Here is a 26,363-nt window from a genome sequence, read left to right as displayed (position 1 = left end):
TATACATTCTAATCCATATCTTATAACTATTTTCGCAATTTTTTTCAATAGCTTTTCCCTTTCTTTACTTCCTATAGCCTTATTTTAAATTATCTCATTCCTTTCTTAATTCAATTACATATCTTTTTCTAATTTTTAAAATCTTTCTAATCAATGTTTTTATACTTTCGTCTGTCCTGTTTACAATTTCATATTATCTCTTCTCATAAAACAAATTTTCCTCTGTAATTACTAGACTGGAGTGTAACATCTTTGTATCTTTTTTTCAAATCTTGTTTAAAAATTTAAGTTACACCTTTACAGTTATAACATTCATTTTTTAACCTCTATTTTATAACACATACCTATTTTCAATTGAATTCTGCTTGGTACATTCCCTTAAAAATACACACTAAATTCTTAAATGAAAAAAGTATATATGTATATATATCTGTGTATATATGTATAACGATAGTAAATGGAATAATTATTCTATTCAAATACAGCTCTGCCATTAATATTAATAACAATCTTTTATATTTATATTTCTTTTACCTAGCAATATCAGTTGTCTTTCACTTTAATCATCTATATTTCATATTTTACTTATTACTGTCTTGAAATAAAAAACAAAACAATAGTTATTAACAGTAGTCAATAAAATTATTATTCTTATTCAAATTCATCTTGTCAACTGATAAAAATCTTCCATGTTTCTTTTCAGTTTGAGAGCTTTATTCTCTTTACAAACAAATATTCCATTACACATCAATACAAATTTTTCCTATCACTTTAATCATCTAAACATATTTTCTAACCCTTTTCTATTTCTAATATAACAATGCTATCCCATGCACCCTTGCAGAATCCTCTCCTTAAGTTAAATTTTAACCATTGTCTCTGTGTCTTTTAAATTTTAGTATTAAATTTAGTATTAATACCTCTAATATTTTAATTTGCCTTGCCTTGCCATTGGAGTTTCTAATTTGTATTCCTTGTCTTTCCTTAAATGAAATCCAAGAATCCTGTGGAATCCAGGTTATTTCATTACATGTCTTTGTAATGTGCAGTAAAGAAATGCTGCTCTCTGCTGCACTATATTTTTTGCAGGATGCAATCTGGGTTGGTCACTGGTTTAGTCTTCTAAGCTTTTTGGCCTTGTTCTGGAGCCTTCTCTCTACTGGAATCTGTAAAGATGGGCTCCAGCAAAAATACAAAAGCTTGGAAGATTAAACCTCTAGTTCTAGTGACTGAACCAGATTGGATCCTGCAACATTATACCGGGCACACCTTCAGTCATATTTTTTTTTCTATTCTCACTTATTCTTCTTTAGCATCTGAGGCTGATGGAGCAAGTAAAGTGCCAAAAGTATCTCTTCCCATCTTAGTGCAATAACAAAACAGCTAATCTTCCAAACAATTGCCCCCAGTTGCCTGAAGCAGTAAGGATGTTTTTAATAAATTCAAAAGTTGCCTTCTATACTGCTGAAACTAAAAAGTTCCTTCTCAATCCTGATTAAAAAGTACCTTTAGTAAACCTGCTGAAATCTTGAGTTAAATATTATTTTGAAATGCCAATTCCACCATGTTAGAGCAGGATTATTGTTCCTCTCCCATCATTTCCTTTCTTCAGTAATCTGGAAACTTTTAGTTTTCTGGCAGATACTTAAGTATCTCCATTTGCAATTATGAGACATGCATGACATTGGAAGTAAACCTCGCTTCTTGAAGAAAGCTATTGTTTTCCAGAATTCTGCCCTCAAGCCTGGATCAGTCATGTTTATTCACAAGCATGCTAACAAAACGGCTTTTAAACAAATCTGAAAAAGAAGGACTAGCTGAGAATGTGTTAACTCAGCAATGCTAAGAAGAATATTGGTGTAGATGGAGTTTTTGTCATTGCGAGCTAACCTAAAGCTTTATTTTCTGTTGCCTCTCATAGGATTGATATGTTTTGGGGGTATCATTTTCCTCCAGTGTGTTCTTATCTCTCCTTCACAGATAACACAAAGGCCAGTGGGAAAAGAGTTGTTGGAGATGTAGCTTATGCTTCAGCAAAGGAGAGAGCAGCCTATATCACCCCTGTCCCCGGTGGGGTTGGACCAATGACCGTTGCAATGCTGATGCAGGTGAGTACCTCATGTTGGGGAAGAGCCTTTTTTCACTTTCCACCGAGTTTCTGTGTAGTATAGGTACCTAGCAGTGCTCTCTGTTTCATCCTACACAGATTTAAATCATCTAGTTTTCCCAGAATATCTTTAGATCATGACCAGTCTTTTTCATAAGGCTCTACATGCAGTATAATTAGGGATAATAATAATAATCCTCCAGTGAGGCATTCACTTGACATTGTTGGGGGAGGGGGGCATGCATACTCCAAGGAGGATGAGAGCTACGCCGGAGGTTTAACTAATCTGTCTCATCAGAGGAGCTAGATGGACAGTGCCTGTCCCAAAAATGATATGGTGAGATATAATTTACAAAACCCTTATTGGATGGGTCGTCACCCAGTTCAACAAGGACCACAGTAGGTGTTTCTGGACATCTGGTGATAAATAAGCTCAGGATAGTTGCTGAACAGTGCCAGCAGCTGCAGGACTATAGGAAGAAAAGTTGTTACCCATCGCAAATATGCAAACACTGAAAACAAAGAAAATAATGATCCGCTACTACAAATGAAATCCAGTGAGAAAGGATATTTGAAAAGAATGCACCAGTTCTGGAAAGAACAACATCCAGAATCAGAAATAAGCAAACCAACTAATGTACAGCACTACTGCAGTTATAATTGAATAGCTTGGAGGCAAAATCAGCAGACAAGAATAAAAAGCCAAACAGTGCATCACCAAAATGAAAATCAGGCAGAAAATAAGACAGCCTGCTAAAGATCAGATGCAAGCAAGCTAGAATGGATGAAAGAAAACTTGAAGAACATGAAGACTAAATAATACCTGATCAAGTAATACCATCTAGAAACTAGGACAATTGTGACTCATTGCACAATCAGCCAGATGTCCAAACTGGATTTTGCATTTTTGACCCCCTATCCAGTCTCTCCCAGGAACCTGAGATAGGCAAATATGGATGTTTGCGATGATACTAAAGGTATCATCTCGGCTGCCTTCTGCAATTGACTGATGGTGATTTTGTCAATGCTGAGGATGTTCAAGTGGGAGATCCTATATGGAAAAACACACCTGAAATAGAATTGCTGTTCAACACTGTCCATATATATAGCCAAGGTGATTTTGGAAAACTGAAAGAAAAGGAAGGCCAACTTGCATGTAGCTTGACTGATTACAATAAAGCATTCAATTCTACATTGATTGGACAAGGCCTGGCTTGCAATAATGACATCACAGTAAGCTGCAGCTACAGGATCACAATTTCTGACATTCCCTGCTGGCTTCCCACAAACAAAATCAGTGGAGGAGCCAGAAGTTGCTCCATTTCAGCCTTTTTCCCCGCACTCACCTGTGCTTTCGTTGCAATGATTGAACAAAAATACTCTCTATTTTCTGCTTTTCTTAAATGATAATTAAAGGCATCTCAAAACTTTAATAATTATTATTACTCTTTTTTTCCTCCTGGATATAAGTAGAATGCAGAATATTTTCTCTGCTCATTCTATTTACAAGCCACCTTTTGAATGTAATTGGTTTTTCGGATGAGTTTGTCTGACCTAAAGTTAGTTAGGGAGTTTTGAGGCTGAATAAGAATTTGAATCCAGAAGTTCAATGCAATAATATGAAAAGAAAATAGAAACAATGAATAATATAACTCACTGTATCTCAGATAAACAATAAAAAGCATTTATATTACATTAAGCTGGTGCCTTCCAGATTTATTTGTTTTCCAAATGTAAAACATATACCAGCCCCACCTACTAAAATTCTCAGTACAGGGAAGCAAAAGTCTTCTTAAAATTTACCACTGTAACACATCTGGAGGGCACAAGCTGAGAAAGTTTGGGTTAAATTGAGAAAAAGAAGATAACAAGGCCACTTTGCAATGTTTATCACAGCAGATTAAAGACCTGGACAAGGAACATAGTTAGAATCTTGATGTGTATTGAAGTGTTTAGGAAGTTATACAGAAATAGTTTTCTGAAGAGTAAATATAAATTGTGCACCAAAAATGCAAATGAGGTACACATATATTTACCTAATGCTGTATTTAAAGGCTATAGAGCTGCTTCCTGCCTTTTGCAGATTTTATTGTGCAACTTAGATTTTCTAAAGAAGGCAAAACAGATGGCTTATTGGTTACAGTAATTAATTTTTATTTTGTTTTCCTTTTTAAAACACCAATTCAGAGTACAGTAGAAAGTGCTCAACGTTTTCTTGAGAACCATCAACCTGGCAAGTGGAATATTCAATATAGACTGCTCACTCCTGTAACTCCTGTTCCAAGGTAAGAAAGAAGTAATAAAAATTGGTATAGAAAGGGTATGAATGGAAGTCTATATTTGTGCCTTGCTGTGTCTCAGTGAGAGAGAGAGCAGGAGGAAACTTTTTTATACCCTCAATTGGAGTTTCTGCTGGTATAGAGAAAATGGACAAAAGGAAAAGGAAAAGCAATAGCACATTCGTTCAAGTGTTACAACATAGAATATTTCTTTTCATATCACGCCTTTCTTAGGCCTCCTTCAGAGCACTGTGCCTATTTTCTTCTCTCTTATCCAACATACTTTCTCAACTACTGGAAAGTTCTAGGAATGTCAGCTCTCTTTGGGGGTTTTATTTTGGGGGGCCTCATGTTTTTCCTAAAGGCATTTTTGTGCTTCAGTCCAGATTTGTCATTGCTAATTATACAGCTATTGACATTTGGAAGAAGAGTAGCTGTGGATTGCAGGGCTGCAGAAGTAGGAGTAGTTGTGGGCTGCAGAAAGCTGGACTTGTTTGTTGAAATGTGTAGGAAAGCAAGCATATCCAGGAAAGGATTTTCACCCATCCTTCTTCCTGCTATATTATTTTCTAAACTTTGGGAAAGTTTTCACATAGAAGAGCACTTTCAAAGTCCAAAGAAAAAGGGCGAATTTAGGTGTGACTTGTATATTCCCGATATTTAATGAGAGATTAGAATGCTATCTTCTCCTTTCTCAATATAACTGTTGTTTTTCAGTGACATCGAAGTTTCACGGTCATGTACTCCTAAGCCCATTGGTGAGCTGGCCAGAGAAATTGGCTTGATTTCAGATGAAGTAGAGTTGTATGGTCAATGTAAAGCCAAAATCTCACTGTCAACACTGAAGCGTCTCAAAGATCAACCAGATGGAAAATACATTGTAGTTACAGGGTAAGTTGCCTTATGGTATTTCTGCACCCTAGTAAGCTAGCAAGGTTGGGTTGTTGTTGTTGTTGTTTTTTGGGGGGGGAGTTAATTGACTTGAGGAAAGAATAGCAGGTTCCCATGAAAAGTCTGTAAAAGCATTTACAGTTATTTAAAGTCTTTAGCATTCAAAGGAAAATTCCCTAAATAGCTAACATAGTTTTAAAATACACCAAAGCATAGCACTGGTATATACCAAGGGTGAAACTGGGCCCCAAGGAGACAAATATAAAAATTATCAATTTGTCAACTCCAGAATACAATCTGAACATAAATCAACAGAAGTTTTCCCAAAATGTTGAGAAGGGCAAATTTAGGAGAACACGCATTTGATGTTTAATTAAACATTCATGATTATACTATTACATGTAATTATACTATTACAGAAAATGTGTCCCTTTAAACTGAGCAAGCATGTACAAAAAGACCTTTTGATGGCCAAGTTGCTCTCTCTTAACGTATTGCTACATATTGTAATTAAGTGAATTGTGCCTTTATCTGTTTTTTAAAAGTATTCTAAATCTTTTTATCTAGCATAACTCCCACACCACTGGGGGAAGGGAAGAGTACTACAGCTATAGGGCTGGTTCAGGCTTTGGGTGCGCACCTTGGTCAGAATACCTTTGCCTGTGTCCGTCAGCCTTCTCAAGGGCCTACTTTTGGAATTAAAGGTACAGATTGCAACATTCCATGCAAGAGGCAAAGCTGTAGCTTGCCAGTTGTACACAATGTATGTATAGTGGATCCAAATTCAGTCCAAGGTATCTCCATTGAAGCAGCTAGTAGATTATAAGAAAAACCTGACCTGTGTTCCTGGATAGCCATTGCAATGTGGCATTGTGCTATGAGGTTAATTGGTGTAATGAAGCAATATCAAATTGTTGTTCTACTCAGAAGGAAGCAGCCTAGTCTCTCTCATATCCTGTGTTTCCAATCTTTTGTAAACTTCAAGCAAAAAGTTTGCTTACTTTTATTCTGCTGGTGGTATAAACTTTGGAAGGCTCAGAGAGAAATATTGATAATCCTTATTTAATGACTGCCTCTTTTAGCAACTATTCAGTTATGCTGATAGAAAAAATAACTTTGCAACATTTAAGACCTTTGCAGGTCTGTAAAGCAAAGGAAAGCTGAAATAAGATTATAGGTGCAGTCACTCTTTCACTTAATGACCACTTCACTTAACAGTAACTTAACAACTGAGTTACTATTCCCAATTGTGATTGCTAAATGAGGATTACCTGTAAGAGGTTGGCTAGAATGCACAAGCAGAAACATCTGTAGAATTTTTTCCATCATGATAATACCCAGTGGTGGAATTCAAACTATTTTACTACTGGTTCTGTGGGTAGGTGGGTGCTGCATTCTAAAACGGGCAATTTTAAGCATGAAACTTACCTTACTGTCAGTGCTGGAGAGTAATACAGCTGAGGCGTGACAATCCGTTTTGCTATGCCTATCAGATGAGCTAACAAACAAAGGAAATGTAGGACAGGAAAGGGCGGCTGTGGGTGGGCAGGGCCAACAGCTGACCGGCACTACCAGATTGCTAGAACCAATGGCGAACCAGCAGCATACTACCACTGATAATACCCATTATTTAAGTGTAATGTTTTAGCACAGTGATATTAAGTAGATTATAGACAAGTACTTGACCTATTTTTATTACTGTTAATAGAATGCAAGAAGGTACAATCACTTGACTTTGGTCCTTGCTAAAGATAATGCATCAATTTTAAAATAAGTAGGGTTTTTTCTTCAATGAATAGCTGTTAAACTGTTTAATATTCACAATTTGATGCATGGCATGTTTCATATTTCCCATTATATAGGTGGTGCAGCTGGAGGTGGCTATTCTCAGGTTGTTCCTATGGAAGAGGTAAATTTCAAATTTATTCCTTTATAAATACACTGAGTACCGTATTTGCCAGCGTATAAGACGACTTTTTTGCCCTGAAAAACATGCCTCCAAGTGGGGGGCCGCCTTATACGCCGGGAGGACTCCGACTCCCACTTCGAGCTTGAGTTGCAGCCGGGAGGAGGCTGGGGGAGCGGTGTGTGTGTGTGTGTGTGTGTGGCGGGTGTCACTCGCCACGCGCTGCGCAACCTTTCCCCCTCTTCCTTCCTTAGCGGTGTGGGGAGGAGAGGATTCAAGATCCTCACGTGCGGTGTACTTTTCTTTTTCTTTTTTTCTTTTTGCACGCAGGTTTTGCATGCGGGCGGCTGTAGGTTAAGGATGGGGAGCCCCCGGGTGGGTTATCAGGTTTTACGGTGCTTCCAACATGTGCGAACGGTGGGAGAGCGGAGAAGAGAGCGAGCGAGCGCCCGCTGTGTGAAATCCTGCCGTCAAAGCAACACTGGGGAGGCAGGGTATAAATTTACCAGGTTAATGTAGCAATGGTGATTAATGCCCAGAACATTGTTTGCGGGTATTGGGGTGTGTGTGTGTGTGTGGTGGTGGTGAGGAGAGGTTGTCCTTTGAATGCGGAAAAGTAGGTGTGACCTTGTGTAGGAAAATAAAGAGATCCTTTTTAGCGTGTTTGGCTTCTTTGCCTCCTCGTTCGTTTTGATGTGGAGATAATGGCCTTCGGGCGGAGGGGGAAGAAAACCTGTAGCTGGGTCATTTCAAATTTCACTTACTCTCCTGCCTCACTTCAATATGTCTGAGCGACTCCAAATACTGGAAGACTTTTTGAATGAAAGTGTTACCTCCATATATTTTTTTAAAGAGGGCCACTTGGGAAAAAAAAGATTCTAAGGAATTCCTTGTTTCTTGATTAAAGAGAAGGCATTGAATATACTGTTCCTTGGCAGCCTTTTTCAGTGTCCGGGTTTTGGTGTGTGTGTGTGTGTGAGAGAGAGAGAGAGAGAGAGATCAGCTGTATTGAGAAGAGAACGTTTCCTGTGTTCTCATTTTATTTACAACATATTTTACGCTTAATGGTAAGCAATGAAAAATATTTTTAAAACTCATTTCTAAACTCCATAGCTATTGGCATATTCTTGGTTCAAAATTGGATTAGCTCATTTCAAAATTGTCCAAAGCAGAAAAGTGCGTCAAAAAAAAAAAAAAAAGTGCAAAAGTGGAAGGTGTGTGGAAGAGGGGTAGTCTTATACGGCGAGTATATAACAAACTCTATATTTTGAGTGGAAATGTTGGGGGTCGTCTTATACGCCCAGTCGTCTTATACGCCGGCAAATACGGTATTTATTTCTCGTATGTGTGTTCCAGGATGTCAAGACCTACCAGTACTTGTTCAAAAATTTAGAGTGATGGGGGTTCTTTTTCCTTATATTAGATGTTTTGATCCTGATGTATGATTCCCAATAGTCATAGATATTCAGCTTGGGGATAGCTATTATTTCCAGTCCTTGTCAGTTCTGCATGCATTTAATCGTAAATCCATTCGACTATGAACATCATTTTTGAACTGATTACAAAATTTAGAGAAATGTGCAATCAGGATAATTGTTTCAGTTTCTGTGTGCATTCAGATATCAGAAATTAAATTAGTTTGTTTAAACGTGGAACAAATTAAATTCTCCTCATATATCAACCTTGCTGTAGATGCTTAATTTTGGGGCTTATTAGAGAAATGCCTTTTATATTAGATGTATTGTGAATTATAAAATTAAGTTCTTTCCCCCCAAACATTTGGACCACAAGTTAAAGAAGTGGAGTATTCCTCACTTTATAAAGGACTAGCATTTTGTAACACTTGCCACTTAAAGTATGGCAAGTCAGATAAACTGGTCTGGCATATCAAAGGGAAAGTACCGTATATACTCGAGTATAAGTCGACCCGAATATAAGCTGAGGCACCTAATTTTACCACAAAAAACTGGGAAAACTTATTGACTCGAGTATAAGCCGAGGGTGGGAAATGCAGCAGCTACTGGTAAACTTCAAAAATAAAAATAGATACCAATAAAAACTTTCACTAGGACAGTTGAGAATAAGTTTGATGTTCACAATTTCCTCTTTGAAAGAGACCAGTAAATAGGGAACAAGAAGATAGAACAAGAAAAAGAAGTGTGTTTTTTCACATTTTTCACACTGCAGTGAACAAAAATGGCATCGTAGGAACAGGCTTATTCTCAGTCCAAAGGTTTCTTGTGATTTCTTCCCTGATTTAAGGGAAATTTGGGAAACGATATCACTATCATGAAAGGTTTAATAGATTCACTAACCCAAAAGAAGATGATGATGACAATGGGAGGCAGGAGTCACTCTCTCCTTGCAAGAAAAAAGCAAGAGCTGTTCTTATGATCTCTCTCTCTCTTCTTCCTCGTAATACAGTCAAGCCCTTTCCAGCACGCGCGATCTGCCGCCGCAGCTTTGTACCTTGCAAATGCAAAATCCCGGGGTTTTTGCATTTGCAAGGTGCAAAGCGGCGGGGCGATCGTGCATGCTGGAAAGGGCTTGACTGTATTACGGGAGAGAGAGAGATCATAAGAACGGCTCTGCTTTTTTCGTGCAAGGGAGAGTGACCCCTGCCTCCCACTGTCATCAACATCTTCTTCTTTTGGGTTAGTGAATCAATTAATTTGGGAAATGATCTCACTATCATGAAAGTCAGTGTTCTCTGCCCGTGGGGCGTTTGGAAGAAAACGCCCGCTGCATATCCACGCGCGTGTAAGGGGAATCAGAAATCCCGCGTTCAACGCCTAGCACGCAGCTGTGAGCAAATACTGGGAAAACCTGATTGATCAGAAGGAAGGAGGCAAAAGAGGGAGGGGTGGTGGTGGACAGAGGTCCCACTGGTATTTGTGAAACACTTGGTCGGCAGCGCTTAAAGTCAACGTCCTGGCTCCCACCCACCCACCCACCCAAAGCCACGAAGTCCCCCAATTGCGCAGCCCAGAATCGGCCTCCCTCGGGCAGCAACGCACGCCCGGTGTTTCCCGAGACAAGAAGCTCCGCCGTGCAATAGCGCCCTGGCTCTAGGCTCTAGGGCTCAGAAAACAACACGAGCCGAGGTTGCGGCTCCGCTCAACTTTCGTTCCTCAGCCCCAGCTGCTTTCAGTCCGCTCGGGAGGAGGAGGAGGAAATGAAGCTGAGCGGAGCCGAAGCGACCTCGGCTCACGTTGTTTTCTGAGCCCTAGAGCCTAGAGTTCAGAAAATAACGCGAGCCGCTGCCACCACCTCCTCCCCTCCTCCCGAGCGGACTGAAAGCAGCTGGGGCTGAGGAAACGAAGCTGAGCGGAGCCGGCGACCTCGGCTCGTGTTGTTTTCTGAGCCCGCGAGCCTAGAGCCAGGGCGCTTTCATTGCACGGCGGAGCTTCTTGTCTCAGGAAACACCGGGCGTCCTTGCTGCCCCCTGAGGGAGGGCGATTCTGGGCTGCGCGATTGGGGACTTTGTGACTTTGGGTGGGTGGGTGGGTGGAGCGAGGACGGACAGAGTCCGTGAAGTGGGGCTTGCCTGCCCTTGCTGGCTGCCTCTGCTTCCTTAGGGGCGGGAAGGGGGCTCATCTAGACCAAGGGTGAGTCTCCCCCTCAGTTTCCCCTGAAGGATCTTCCGTCGCTTTTGCCTTCTCCCTACATCTTCCCTCTGTTAAAAATCCCACACACACACACACACTTATTTTTGGACGGATAGATTTCATGTCTGAGCATTCTCACATGGCGGTGGGTCTTTCCCCCCAAAAAAAACAGTTAAAAAAAGAAAAAACAATATATCCTGATGCAAGAACTTTTCTGCTTCCGATTACCCCCATGCTTAAAAGTTGCAAAGGAAACACGGAAGCGGCTGCCCAGCTCCGGAGCTTCACACCATTTTTTTTTCAGAGGGGAATCTGACTCGAGTATAAGCCGGGGGGGGGGTTTCAGCACAAAAAATGGGCTGAAAAACTCGGCTTATACTCGAGTATATATGGTAATTCTTTGTACATTGAAACACACTTATAGAATTGGCTGCCACAAGGCACCTGGCTTAGAAAATTAGGCAGATTCAGGGAGTATCTGCAGAGTGTGGTCAAGATAGTAGCCATCATGGTGTGATTGAAGTTCTCTGCCTATTTTTATGTACTTTAGGAGACGCTTCAACGACACCATAACAATCATCTTCTAAACTTCTTTGACCATAACTTGAGGACAACTCTGGGAAAATTGATGAGGGGGGAAAAGCTAAATTGTTGTGAATGCCTCCTAGCCATGACAATAAAAGAAGCCTTGGCATACCTGCTGGTTTAGGGTAGAGAAACCAGGTTTATAACAAATTTTCTCTCTTTTTTTTTTTTCAAAAATATGTTTTATGTTTTAATTATATAAAATACAAAGAAGAGAAGAATATGATAGGAAATTAAGGGAACGAAAGGGAGTGGGAAAAGGAAGGTGTGGGATACAAGGGGAAAGTGGGGGGAGAAAAGGGGCATTGACTTCCAACTCTTCTTAGCACAGTACAAGATAAACACATTTCAACCTCAACTTTTTGCTTTTACACATTAATATATAACTAGCCAGTCCTATAACATCAAATCTTTCTAATCAACAAAACCAAAGTCAAAGTTTCATATTTTTTTTCTTCACAAGCACAATTCCAGAAGTGGTATCCAAATGAAAACATATTTTCCTCTTTGAATGAAATAATCAATTAAATTTATAACAAATTCTCTTCATGCTTTATCTAATCAAACTCCAGGTATCTTCAATAACAAACACAAGAATTCCCTGCCAGTTTCTTGAGAGGTTGACATAAGTTTTGGTGGCAACAATTTAATTGTATTTTATAATTTTAAAATGTTTAGTGTCTTAATTGTAATATTCTTTTTAATTGTAAGCTGCTCAGATTCATTGATTGAAATGGGTAGCTATAGAAATTGAAAGAATGAGTGAATGAATGAATACATTTCAGTAACTTAGAAGCAACTTGGAGGTTGGATATCATGCTAGGGTGGAAAAATTGTTCAGTGGATGGGGAGAAATTTATTTTTCTCCCTTCAGAAAGTTCTACCAAAAAAAAAAAATGTAGAAGAAGGCCTCTCTTTTTCTCTGAGAAGGCATTCACATATCAGAGAACTACCCTCTGCCACTGAATCTTGCACTGAATCTTGTAGTCTTGATCTGGGGACTTAATTAGATTTAGTCAAAAGTTTGAGATAATGGTTGGGATATTTTGCGTGCTTTCTTTTTCCCTGCAGTTTAATCTCCATCTCACGGGTGACATCCATGCTATTACTGCTGCCAATAACTTGGTTGCTGCCGCTATTGATGCCCGCATCTTCCATGAGTCTACACAGTCCGATCAGGTAATTTGATGCAATTAATGACTTCTTCTTCTAGTGTGCTTTGTGAATAGTCAGTTCAGCTGAGATATATTGTGTGCCGATATCTCCTTAATTACATGCTTTGTTCTTTAAGGCACTCTATTCACGGTTGGTTCCTTTAGTTGACGGTGTTAGGAATTTCTCTGATGTCCAGATTCGAAGACTACAGGTGAGCTTTCTTGCAATCCCCAACCTGTTCGTACTTCTCAAACTATCTTCAATGCTCACAAGCATAGAATTTGATATATAGAGCAAATGTCAGTAGTCTGTCCCATTACCTTCCTATTAAAGTAGTCTGTCCCATTAGCTTCCTGATCCCTACCAATTTTTGAAATATACTCAGGTATCTTTCTGTGTGAGACTTTTTAAATCTGATGTTATATCGTTATCAGCTTTATCAAAAAGGGGATTGGGAGCACTGCACACTGCATACTGCACGGATACAAAATACTCAGAATTTTAATACTTTTTTTTCCTCTTAAAATATAAGCAAGTTAATATAAAAATGTAATAAATTAGAAAGGAGTATGCATCACTTCCTGACACTTTTTGAATAATTATAGCAATATCTTCACTTCCTTTCCTTCAAAGGAATACCAGAGCCTCTGTTGAAATTATTCAGAGTTTTATGTTTTTGCGTACAGACAAATGTGCCCTAGTTTAATATGTCTTCTTTGATGCAGAACAAGGTCTTCCCAAAGTATGAGGCATAGGCAAAGCGATGTTAATCATAATTCATATCAGACAGTAACTTTGATTTCATATGAAATCAAGTTTTACAAGGATGACCCCATATTTTATCCATTAGGTATTTCCAAGAGTTTATTTCAGTTTTAGTCATATTGTAGTTGCCTGGGAAGCTATAATACTATTTTTCCCAGTGTTGCTGATTTCTCCTCATAATGTTCACCTAAGTTCTTTTGTCAGAAATTGATAATGATGACTTCCCCATTCCAGTTGCCCAACATAAGTGGCCCAAGATTGCTACCAGTACCCACCTAGTATGATGGGTAATGCCTCTGGGCTTGAATATGGCATGATCTAAATCAGATGTGATAGATTTATAGATACAACCATGACCTTTTCTGGATGCTTTACCCAGAGATACACATCCTTTCCTAAACTAAGAGTGCATTTGGCCTTTAAATGGCATGCTGAGCATAGTTTGATAAAACATAATTGATGGGCAGGATAAAAACTAAAGCTGATTTAATTTAGTTTACATTTCATTAAAATAAATATAGTTAATGCAATTACATTTCAATCATCTATTTCATTCTTTTCCCCCTTTCTCTCATTAAAAGCTACAATTTGGTAACAATTTTGAAGGTTCTATGCAGGCCATAACCAAGCCTTTTGGGTATTCCAATGTTGCAGCTTTTCTTCTTTTACCTTTGCACTGTGTTATAGACAGTGGGAAACACCTGCATTCATCAAAAGAATTTTAGGGGAGGGTAGGTTTTCTCTGCCTATGTATTTTGCTGATACTGAAGGAGCAAAATAAAAATTAAGAATTCTCCTCATTGATCTCTTGATGGTAATGCTGTTTTCTTAAAATTGTTGCTGGTTTTAGTGAATAATTGAACTAAAGGCAATTATTGAATTCTACTTTTAAGACTTCCAGATAGATTTTTGCATTTCAGCTGCATCCCCTTATGTTACTTGCAAAAAAAGGGTTTTTTAATTACTTTGCTTAAAGACTAGCTTCCTGTAACATGTCAATGTCTTTCTCTTTCTCTCTCACTAATTTTCTTCCTCAGAGATTACATATTATGAAAACGGACCCAGCAACTTTGACAAACGATGAAATAAGCAAATTTGTGAGATTGGATATCGATCCAGATAGCATAACATGGCAACGAGGTATTGCAGCACAAGTAACCTCCAGAAGGAAAGGAGAAAAGCTGTTTGGAAGAAATATGACTCTGTCTATGGGGATGGAGATTAAAATCTAAACAAAGTATAAAATACCTGCTGAGTCCTTCACTCTTAATTTTAAAGATACATTTAGTTTTGGACAATTTTAATAATTAAGAGGCAGGTGCTGTGTTCACCCTGGAGAAAGCTTTTGCAACTGGATTGCCAGCAGAAGGGATTTCTTTCTTCAGGGTAGAAGACTTCAGTCATTGTTTCCTACCCCATAGGTGATCTGTCAGTGTCATTTATCTCTTTCAGGCAGGAAATCCTGTTTTTTTATGCATTAGTGGGAAGATTTGCATTTAACATAATGCAGTTAGAATTTGCTTTTGAAAGAAGCCTAAGACTGTGCTGAATATTCCAGCATAGAAACAGAAGTTATGCATTTAGTTGCCTCTTTTCCTTCATTTTGTTATCCTCCTCTTATGAGTTCATTGTTTGATCTATTCTGTTGTTAGAGTAATTCCCTAAATTTTCACTTGGTGTGAATTATGCGTTGGCCATTTGGATTTGTGGTCAAAATGATTCTCCCTTTTTCTTTTGACAACTATCTTCTCAAAGCATATAACTAAGGGAGTTAGTTATTTTATTTTTACTTATATATGTAACTGCTTGGACAGCTTTCATTATCAGATAAATTAAAAAATTTAAATATTCATAATAAATCAATTTCTTAACTTATTAATCATCAGATAATTCATTTATAGACTTTCTCATAATTTGAACATTACAGCAGAATGGTACTGTTTGGTGTATTCCTGTACAGATCCTCAAACTGTGTGCACTCTTTGTTCTCAGAACATGTTGAGTCTTCATGGAGCTCTTTTTGGAATGTAAAATTAGCTTTGACAGTCATTCTCACTAAAGTTCACCTTCCCTGACCAGAATTCTGGTATTGTTGTGCAATTCTACAAGGTGTAGAAAATTATGCAGATAGAGGTCTTGGTGCTCCATGAGCTGGGGTGTTTATTTGCAGATGTTTCATTACCTAACTAGGTAACATCATCAGTGCTGCACTGCTGATGTTAACTAGTTGAGAAATAAAACATTTGCAAGCAAACAGCCAAGCTCAGAGAGCACCAAGAACTCCACAGTTCAATCCTGAACTATATATATTCTCTTCTATTGGAGTTATGCAAATTTGATCCAATTAATTGCTTCCTCTGCAGCAGAGGAGAGGAGGTTGCTATGGTCTCTTTACATGAGCTCCTTCTCTTATTCCCCAGTCTTGCATTCCTGTGGAATTGCTAGAGGACTTGACATAGTTTGAGGTGACTTTCAGCATGCTGCCTTCTGGTTGGGTCACAGTAAGCAATGCCACTTTTGAGTCAATGTAGGTTGTTGTTTCACAGATCAATGTATTAGAGAATTAAAATCATGTTCTTTGTGAATTTTGTTGCTAAAAGTTGACTTGAATGTCAGGAAACAAAATAGATGAAAGGTAGACTGGACAGGTCTCTTAACCTGTGTAGTTTTTATGCCAAATTTATAGCTCTTGATGAATCTTGTAATTAAACTCTTATTAGCTTGGTCTTAATTAGTAGAGCTTTGCACTTATGGGAGTGAAATAGTTGTCTTCTATTCATTAAGGAAACCCAAGGTGGTGTGGTGTTTTGGTTTCGTTTGGTTTGGTTCTGTGAGCATGAAAAAATAATGATGATGGTGGTAATATGATGATGATGCTTTATGGTAGGTTTTCATGGCTGACTGGAGAATTCTGGGAGTTGAAATCCATACATCTTAAAGTTGTCATGGTTGAGAAACATTACATTAATGAATCTACTCATTAAACCTAGTGTGATTCCAAAGCATTGGCACCTTCTTTCAAGTTCTGGGATATTGAAAAGGTTGAGCTTCCTTAATAAATAGCAGAATAACAGAATGCTATTATTCCAAAGCATTTGGAGGAATGCTAGGAATAGTCTGTGAAGAAATAATGTAAGCAGTTCTCTGTAGAAGTTAACAATGCAAAGATGCCCGGTAATAATTTAATCCTTATAGTGTCAATACATCCATCAAAAACTGCATGACATTCTTCAGTTCAATGAAACTTTTTTAAAATTGGACCTATTAATCAGCATCATGCTGAGAACAGATTATAGCTTTTTCCATACTTGCTCTCAATCTCACATTAGCTTACTTTTTCCCAATATTTTAAGGGGAATTTAATTGCATACAATTTCCTAGTGAATGAGATATGAAACATAATCTCAAAAGACTGAATTTGGATTTTTTTTGTTTTGTTTTATTCTATGACTAGTATTCCATATAAAGTTTATACACAGACAATACTTTATGCCTATTTTCTTGGTATGAAAATTGCTTAATCAAAAATAGCTATGTATTTTTTTTCTTCCTATGGAATTCCTGCTGTCAAATAAAACAATCAATGCAAATGGAAAAGAGCAAATTGCAGAAGGCTATTGACCAGTTTTATCTTTCACACATCTTTCAATGGTACTGAAAATACCATTGAAAAGTATAGATCATCCTTCTGCAATTGTGCATGCTGAACTTCAGTTTTCATCACTCCTGGCTATTAGGAGATGATGGCTTTTAAAGTTCAGCATACATGAAGGGTATAGGCTGATGAAGATTGACTTATATTATGCAAATTCTGTTTCCCATTGCCTTATTTTGAGATTTTCTTCTGTATCTGGGTGACTTGAAATAACAGTATATAAAACCACATATATATTTAAAATATGAATAATAGTGTGGTTTGTTGCTCAAAGTGTTGGCCTATGATTGGAAGTCTAAGTTTAAGTCTACCCTCAGTCATGGAAGTTCACCGAGTGACTCTTCCGTAGCCCAACCAACTTCACAAGTTGCTACTTGGGGGTTAAAATCAAGGGAGATGTCAAGGGAAGTCACCCTAAACCCTTGAAGAATTGGCCAGACATCAATATAATAAAGAGGTAATTTTTTTAAAAAAAGTGTGGGTTGCCATGTTAGCAATTTATTTCTCATAGCCTTTATTCTAATGAGATAACTTTGATGGTATTAATAGTTTAAAAAGTACATGTATAAAAAGTTGCTAAGTTCCACATGTCAGCCTTTTGTCTTCTCACCTTCTTTTATATAGTACTGGATACAAATGACAGGTTTCTGCGAACCGTTACAATTGGGCAGTCTCCATCTGAGAAGGGATACACACGCACAGTAAGTGTCCTTTCTCTTTCACTCAGATTCTTTTAGAATAGCAGGTATTTTTATCCCAGCCGAGGACTGATTTTGAGCTAAGGGTTTGTGCATCTTTCTCTCTGTTCCAGATGTACCCATCCCCATATTGCCTTCATTTTAGGGCTTCTACTACCAATGATAGCGCTTGTGTGAAGAAACTTGGCATATTTGAGATTTTCTCTTTGAGTTTTAGCCCTCTTTCATGTACAGAATGACACCATTCTTGAAATGCCCTAAACTGTCATTGCTCAAAAGGCTGCCATCCCCCTGGTGCTTTTCACATGATCAGTGACTGTTAATTAGGAGATCCAGGAAGTGTACTTCTGAACAGCCAGATAGCACCGAATTTGGAAAAGGCTACCACAGATGCTTAGAACTGATTCTGTTTCTAAATGATTGTGATTCCATAATTATAGGTGTTATGTCCTGTCTATGTCTTTTTAAATCCAATGCTCCAGCTGTGTTCAGTTATGTCTATTTTTGACCTTGTTTGCTTTTTGCCTTCCTTGCAGGCCCAGTTTGACATTACAGTAGCTAGTGAGATCATGGCAGTTTTAGCACTCACAAACAGCCTGGAGGATATGAGAGAACGCCTGGGCAAAATGGTGGTCGCCTCCAGCAAAAAAGGAGTTCCAATCACCACAGAAGATCTGGTAACTGAACATGATTCTGTTTGGAAGAAAATGCAACTCTGGAAGAATCAATTCATTCATTTCTGAGATTATATGTGCTTTAAAACTATGACAAGTAGCCAGCTTCAGTCATATCAAGCAGTGTATGTTGATTGCTGGGATGCCTGCAAAGCTAGGTTCAATGGTCCTTGTCCGATTCAGGATTTCTAAATGTGTATCTAGTAAATAATTTTAAATATTGATCTTGAAAATTGAGACACTAAAATTTACCTTCCTCCAAATTTCTGGCAGTAAATTTTGAAAGCATGGAGCAAACTAGATTCTAAGTAAAGCTTAAACATAGCCAGCTGAATTTGCCTTTCATGAACTACTTTTATACAAAAAATTGAGAAAATGGTTTGTCATGATTATAAAGAGTAGGCTTATTAGCTTGAAATGCCATAAACCTAAAAAATGTGCAAGAACTGCTACTTAAATAATTTTTCCTACTTATTTCCTTAGGGAGTGAGTGGTGCCTTGGCAGTTTTGATGAAAGATGCTATTAAGCCCAATCTCATGCAGACTTTGGAAGTAAGTATAGTTTGCGCAGGTGTTTTTTTTTAATTGAAAATAGGGGCATACATTAAAATACAGTAGAGTCCAGTGGTTTACATGGATTATTGCACCATCACCATTGTCATTAGATGTTTCTGCTGATTATCAGATAAAAGGGAGGACAACAATATGATATCTGTAGGAAGTATGACACATAAAACATCCCCAGCTCTATCCATAGGTTCCCAAAAGTAAATGTAAAACAAAGTTGAATAATTCATTTGGAAATTAAATAGGCTTTTAGCTTTTTTACAAAAATGCATTTAATTTTTTTTAAAAAAACACCTGTTAAGGTTGCGACATTTCACATAATTCTTCCTCCAAATTTCAGATGTGAGCATCTTGTAGGTTTTTGAGACATGAAAAGTTTATAAGATGCAGTGTTCTCTTGAGATTTGAGAACTTTTGAGAATTTATTGTAATGCTTGTTAGAATTTTGGATTAAATCATTGGTTTATTTATAATGCCAGCTTTATCAACTTCTGGGATTCTGTGTAGCATAGGGGATGATGATTTGTGTCTTGTGGCCTTCCTTTTGGAGTTTTCTTTGTAATTTAAGAGTAAAAGAGGTCTATGTATCGGCCAATATTTTTTTGGGATTTCTTTCTAACAAAATCTTCCATATCTCATACAATTGGCTGCTCAGTCCTGTTTCTTCTCTACTCCTCCTACATTGCCATCCTCTGTGGAATTCATTATCACTGATTACTTGACTGGCTTTAAAAGGGATTAGATAAATTTATGGAGGGTGGGCTTTCCAAAGCTTGTTTGTCTTGAAGTTTAGTGTTATCTCTGGATAGGGGCCTGCGTGCCTCCAAATACCAATTGCAGAGGAGAAATGAGATGAAAAACTTTTCCTGCATCTTCTACTTCTCAGCACACCTGAGACATTTGGTTTGCCTTTTTGAGAAACAAAAGTGTGAACTAGGATTGGTGTTACTCTTGCCCTGCAGCACGGTTTTTATGTTCCTTTATTAGCTTCTCTCATAATTACGCCATTCTGCTTATTCACCATCTTTTAGCTGTTTTCTTTCTTTTGCGCAAGCTACATTGGGAAGCATTTATTTGAGGGGCTAATACATAAAATGAGCCTTTTTTTCCTCAAGCCTACAAAATTCACAGGCCATTTTCTTGCACAGCTTTGGGTTTTTTCCCCCCTGACTTACAAGTTCTTTCACAAAGTTGTTGTCTTTGTATGCCAAACAGACTACTTGTTTTCCATGGCAGTGCAGTCAGGGATTTTTCCCACTTTTATTAGACTTTCTGCAGCTTTTTGCATCTCCTCCTAATTTCGGGTATCAGTGTTTTCTATCTCTTGCACCAATAAACCAAAAACGTACATGCATGCACCAACATCTTTTGCTTGTCAATGAATTTCTACTCATAAAGCTTTTGCCCTTGTTCTTTCACCCACTCCTCTAACATTATGGCACAACCCTAACACCACATTTCATCCCTTTTCCATTACAAAAATAGTATTATTGTTTCTTCTGTCCTACCCTCCCTCCTCTGTGTTTCTTCCTGTCCACTTTTTAATATTTTGGATGAGTGACACATGTATTAAAAAGAAACTGAGCGAGCAAGACCTGCCTATTCCTTTTCAGTGTTGGTGCATATGATTGGGTCTTATGATGTATGTCGGGTGATTACTTTTTGTATATGTTCTGGTTTGCCTTGCAGAGTTTTAGCTAAAAGCAAAATTCAGATATTCTTCAACACTTTATTTCAGATACCACTGGTCTCTTTTTTTTAAAAAAGGAAGACCATATAAATGCAGGGAGTTTATAGACTTCCAAAGTAGATGGCTTTTGGAGCGTTCCTGAAGACTCCTTCCCCCATGCTTGTTTGACCAGAAAAGTTGGAGAAGATTCCCCTAGACTGAATGTACTGTATTTTGCTACAATGTCCACTTATACTACTCATGATGTTAGATTACTTTCCTAGTGATGCTTTTTTTTTTGTCTTCCAGAGGCTGTAAAATTTTACAGTCCTATGTATGCTTATCTATACGAGTAACTTTTACTGAGTGCAGGAATATGTCCTAAATACTGGAAGTTGGTTTGGTGTGGTTTAGATGACAAGATGCTAATTTTCCTTCCTTCCTTCCTTCCTTCCTTCCTTCCTTCCTTCCTTCCTTCCTTCCTTCCTTCCTTCCCTCCCTCCCTCCCTCCCTCCCTCCCTCCTTTTTCTTCCCTCTGTTTCTATTCATATCTGTCAGGGTAATCCAGTGTTTGTCCATGCTGGTCCATTTGCTAACATTGCTCATGGGAACTCATCGGTCCTGGCAGACAAGATTGCCCTGAAAGTCGTTGGCAAGGATGGGTTTGTTGGTAAGTCTCTTTTCATCGTCAGGCATGGTTTTTTTTAATAAAATACATGGTATAAGATGTAGTGAAGACTATTGGTTTAAGTGTTTTTAAACATTGGGAAGGCAAATGCATCAAAAACCACTCTCAAGAGCCATTAGTCATAAGGGTTGTAGAGTTCTCCACGTTCAGAAGTCCCATGTCTATGAGGCACATCAGGAAATTGCTACTCCTATTATGTCTTGTTGGTGGACTCTGTAAAAACTGACCACTAAGAGAGAAGATGTTACTTAATCCACCTCTTGATATTCTCACTGCCTATTTTTAAAGAAAGAAATGGGATTGAATGTGCAAAGTAACTGAATTAGAGAGTTAAAAAGAGACATTGATTTTCTCAGCTAAATAAATTAGATGAATTACAATAGGTACTGTGAAGAAAAGTAAAAGAACACTCATAAGTTAATTATAGGTTAACCAAAGATTTCCTGAGAGAAATAAAATGTCATGAAGTCTGTGCTACCTTTTTTTTCTGGAACGCCAGCTTTTTTGGGGGGAGAGGGGATTCTTTAGTCTAGAGAAAGTCTCATCTAATTATTGACATGTTTTGCACAATTATTACTTAGCATGGTATTTGTTCAGTTACCATCTTGAAAGGATTCTTGCTATATTCACTCTACAATTCAGACAAAAGGAAGTTATAGTCATGAGATGCCTATGACAGGAGATCTGCAGAGATGAAAATTTATCTGTTAGCATTGCTGTTTCCTTAGCTGTTCTCTCTCCTAGCTTGCATAGATTGTTGCTTAGAGCTGTGCAATGAGGAAGAGGAAGAGGAAGGAGAGACATTCCTCTTCCTTGACTTTCTTTGGTTCTCTGAGTGTTTTGCTAATTTGCTGTTGCTCTTTTTTGTTTTTAAATTGTAAACCTCCAGTCATGTCATCTTAATCATTTAAGCAACTCCAAAATGTAATTTAATTTTTCAATTCCAGAGGGGTTATAATAATACAAATCCCCCGAGTTTGCAGGGAACAAATTTTTTAGAATAATGCTATGCAAAAAAGAAAGGAAGAAAGAAAGAAAGAAAGAAAGAAAGAAAGAAAGAAAGAAAGAAAGAAAGAAAGAAAGAAAGAAAGAAAGAAAGAAAGAAAGAAAGAAAGAAAGAAAGAAAGAAAGAAAGAAAGAAAGAAAGAAAGAAAGAAAGAAAGCAGATTGTACATAATAATGACTTTCATTGTTCTGCATGCAGTGACTGAAGCTGGCTTCGGAGCTGATATTGGCATGGAAAAATTCTTTGACATCAAGTGTCGGTATTCTAGTTTGCAGCCTCATGTGGTAGTCTTGGTTGCCACCATCCGAGCTCTGAAAATGCATGGTGGAGGACCCACGGTAAGTGCTGATCCTCGTCTTAGAGAATTCGGTAAGCCATGATCGATGCTGGGTTTAACTAATACAACCAAATTCTATTGGCTAGATTTGCCATCAGCAACCTTGAAAGACTTATTCCTGGTCATTTCTTTGGTAGATGAAGATAATAACTGCCCGATTTCTTGGCACCTTGTCTTATTACTTGATAACCTGAATGGGCCTTGCAGTCATCTTCAGAGGCCTTTTGGAGGCAAGCCAAGTATCCTGCCAAATGAAGTGGCTGGAGTGGGAAAAATAACTCAGTTTTAGGGATCTCCTTTAAAATGCCTTCTCCAATGAGACACTTCTGGTGCCTGGATTTGTGCTGGGGGGAAATCGTCTTCTCTGAATATTGTTATAATTCTGCATTTAGTTGGAATTTAAGCCCAGTTCTATACTGGAATATTTAATTTTATATTTTTCTGTGCTATGTGATTGTCCTATTGGTTATCTTTTTGTAGTGGTTTTAGAAATGTCTAATGGTTTAATAGTGCTGTCTTCACCCCAGAGAACTTCAGTTATTTTGGAAGATCAGAAGTAATAATTATTGCTTGATGGTGCTCCCAGATCATCTCAGTAATTTCTTAAACCCCATATTTTCACCCTTTTTCTTTTCACTGGTTATTTGTCTTTGTGTGTGTGTGTGTGTGTGTGTGTGTGTAGTGTAAAATTAAAAAGTAGCTTTCACCAGTGCATTCTGATAATGGCAAATTGCACTTTTACTGCATATTTTGATCCTCATTTTTTCCATCTTCTTTATATTCCTGGAGCCTATTAAACAGGGGAAGCATAATATCATGATATGAAAGAGGATACAACCATGGTCTTCCCTTGCTGTGATGGGGAAGACTATGTACATGTGTATGCTTTTATATGTAGGAATAATTTCTATAGCCTAACACCTGGAGTAAATTGCATTTGGGGGCCCCAAAAAGCTACCTAGCATAATGTACAGAAATAGAAAGGAGTCATAATGTCTTGTGGTTCCTCCACTTATTCAAGGAGATGCATTCAAGTTCTTCTCTAGAAGTTCAGAATTGTGTACTGCTTTTCCAGTGTGGCATGTTTTGTGCATAAAAGAGAGCCTGTACTTAATACTAGCGATGGTTGGATGAAATACGCATTTTTTAAATTTGACCAGAATAACTTTTCTATATCATGATTCCCAGTTCAGAAGATACCGTACTACATACTGCTTTTAAGGGAAGCAGAAAATGATATGTTTTTTCTAGGCCATAGCATTTTCATTACATGAAAAATGAATGCTAAATTTTGAGGTCCTTTGGTAGATTCGTTTAGAAAATGGTTGCCATGGGAGATTTGCCTATTCACAAAATGGCTGCCACAATCACAAAACACCCACTTACCAGAAGCAAATTAACCTCCTAGGATGCTTTCTACTGTCCCAGTGGGACCTTTTGCAAACCAAATACATTCCTATAAATAATAGTAAAGCTGCAGCTGTTGTTTTGCTTTGCTCTTTATTCTCAGTTGCTAGAAATGAAGCCCACAGGAAAAGATTTCTGTCTCTTCTATGTGGCAGATTAGCAATCAGTTTCAAAGACCAGATGGCCACAGAGACCAGGCTAAAAGAGTAGGGTGTCATACACAAATAACCAGGAACAGGATTTGAGTTCAAAGCATGAAGAGTTTATTCTGCCACCTATACTCAAGAATCTGAGCAACTAACATCCAATTGGTGCTATATGAGGGTCAGCAGAATTCACAGGGGGCTGGACTTGGGTCTCTTGTGGCTATTCCAAACTAATGACACATTTAACCCCACCCTTCAACTCAATCTGTTCATCTCCTACAAGAGAGCCCACCAAATTCTGTAAAGAGATGATATTACAACAAAATCCATTTAAATTATTAGAACAGACTGAGTGGCCTTCAGAGACTGTAGCCTGTAGTTTATGTCAGTAGGATATACCAAGAGGGGCACTGAACAGTTGGTGTTCTGCTGTCCAAGTGATATAAGAAAACGACACCCAGTTCCCAAAACACTTGATCCTCCTGTCTTGAAGGCCAGTACATACCAATCCAGAGTTGCTATCAGTATGGGCCTAGAAATTGAACTGGACAATTCCTGAATATGGATATTCCAGATTTGGCAGTAGAGACCTGCCCCATTAAGATATATCAGTCAGTTTGAAGGAAACAGATGTGACACTCTCGGACTTCCAACAAGCAAGACTGAAGTGAGGGCTAGCAGTAAATATGACAGATAAACAGGCAGCTTCCTTAGTTTCCATTCGACTGAATAGACAAGTGGCACTATTTCCTTTGGAAAACTTCCTCTCAGATCTAGCAATTCACTGTTTCCCTGCATGGGACTTGTCATTAGCACTTAGGACTTTAAGAACTAACACCTTCAAGCCCATTAGACAAATTTCCATTACAATTCTTATCTTGAAAACAGCCTTTTAATAATCATAGCTTTTTATATGATGTTTGGGAACTAGGATTGATCTCAAAAATGATCTATGTATTTTCTATCAAATCAAGATGGTTCTAAGACTAGCTCCCTGCTTCATACTTACAGTCATTTCATTGAGCATAATTTCTCAACTATTTCCTAATCCCAGATCGGCCCAGGGAAGATATCTGGATCAAGCTGGATGTATTCAGGATGTAGAGAATTTACCTCAAATTCATTAGAGAAGCAAAAGACAAACAGTCTGTTTCTTCCACCAAGCAGAGAATCTGGGAAGATGAATTTCTGCTCCACAATATATGAATGGATTGGAGAATACTTTGCCTTGTCACATTGGCCCACTGTGGAAATACTGTTAGGAGTGTTTCTGTTGCCTTTATCTATAGTGATTGAGAGTGGTAATTTGCTTTAATTGTGAAATACGTTTCTCCTTATCAGAGGTGGATATGACATTCCATTTTTAGGAAGAGGGAAACCAGATGGCCCTAGGGCTAAGATGAGAGTTAGTTACTTGTATTCTTATGCTAATTATTAACACTCTGATGATTTTTAATTTGAGGATAGAGGATTTTGCTGCATCCGAACACTTTTTCTTGGCCATATATTGAATTGAAAAGATACATTCTAAATTCTCATATAAATTCAAATAAGAAACAATGGTAATATGAATACATATAAAGCAGATGGGGAAAATATTCTATTAGAATTATAGGTATGCACTCTAGAAGAATTTCATAATTCCTTCCCAAACTCCATTCATGAAGAAATCTACTAATTAATTTCAGTTTGGAATACAAAAATATAAAATTGAGATACCAGGAGAATATATTTTTGTTCCTTGATTGTCTTGCTCTTATTCTTTTCAGGTTATGGCTGGAGTCCCTTTGCCCAAAGAATACATTGTGGAGGTAATAATTGTGCTTTTGATTGTGTTTTGAATGTATATTTTATTTTTTGAATTTCATAGTTCCTTGCCAAAAAAATAAAACAAAGCAATCTCAATACTGCTATTGTTCCCTGCCTCCCCCCCCCCCTCTCTCTCTCTCACACACACACACACACACACACACACACACACACGATTCAGTTTGGTGTAGTAGTTAGAGCATCAGGCCAGAAACCAGGAGACCATGAGTTCTAGTCCCACATTAGGCATAAAGCCAGATGAGTGACTTTGGATCTGTCATATCATGGGAAATTAATTAAGTGTGCAAGCACAGAACTCATTATACAACAAGCATAGTTTTTCTGACTGGCCTTTGGAAATTAGCATCTATATTTTACTTCCCATTTGATCAATTGCGGGCAATTATTTAC

General features: G+C 37.9%; 1 protein-coding gene across 1 annotated transcript in view; it reads left to right on the top strand.

The window, feature by feature from the left end:
• MTHFD1 (methylenetetrahydrofolate dehydrogenase, cyclohydrolase and formyltetrahydrofolate synthetase 1) overlaps nucleotides 1-26,363 on the top strand; it is a 68,001-nt gene that overhangs the window by 23,119 nt on the left and 18,519 nt on the right. The window contains exons 9-22 of the mRNA XM_087952290.1: nucleotides 1,981-2,108; nucleotides 4,295-4,392; nucleotides 5,104-5,277; nucleotides 5,845-5,981; nucleotides 7,140-7,186; nucleotides 12,448-12,555; nucleotides 12,668-12,742; nucleotides 14,334-14,436; nucleotides 17,576-17,652; nucleotides 18,186-18,326; nucleotides 18,807-18,875; nucleotides 21,118-21,229; nucleotides 22,452-22,591; nucleotides 25,913-25,954. Of these exons, the coding sequence (XP_087808416.1) occupies nucleotides 1,981-2,108; nucleotides 4,295-4,392; nucleotides 5,104-5,277; nucleotides 5,845-5,981; nucleotides 7,140-7,186; nucleotides 12,448-12,555; nucleotides 12,668-12,742; nucleotides 14,334-14,436; nucleotides 17,576-17,652; nucleotides 18,186-18,326; nucleotides 18,807-18,875; nucleotides 21,118-21,229; nucleotides 22,452-22,591; nucleotides 25,913-25,954 (1,451 nt within the window). The remainder of the gene's footprint in view (nucleotides 1-1,980; nucleotides 2,109-4,294; nucleotides 4,393-5,103; nucleotides 5,278-5,844; nucleotides 5,982-7,139; nucleotides 7,187-12,447; nucleotides 12,556-12,667; nucleotides 12,743-14,333; nucleotides 14,437-17,575; nucleotides 17,653-18,185; nucleotides 18,327-18,806; nucleotides 18,876-21,117; nucleotides 21,230-22,451; nucleotides 22,592-25,912; nucleotides 25,955-26,363) is intronic.

The sequence above is a fragment of the Notechis scutatus genome, chromosome 1 (assembly GCF_049901735.1).
Source record: "Notechis scutatus isolate UNSWTSFEM ecotype Mainland chromosome 1, rNotScu1.2, whole genome shotgun sequence".
NCBI lineage: Eukaryota > Metazoa > Chordata > Lepidosauria > Squamata > Elapidae > Notechis > Notechis scutatus.
The sequence above is the reverse complement of the archived record's forward strand: the minus strand, read 5'-3'. Positions and strand labels throughout refer to the sequence as shown.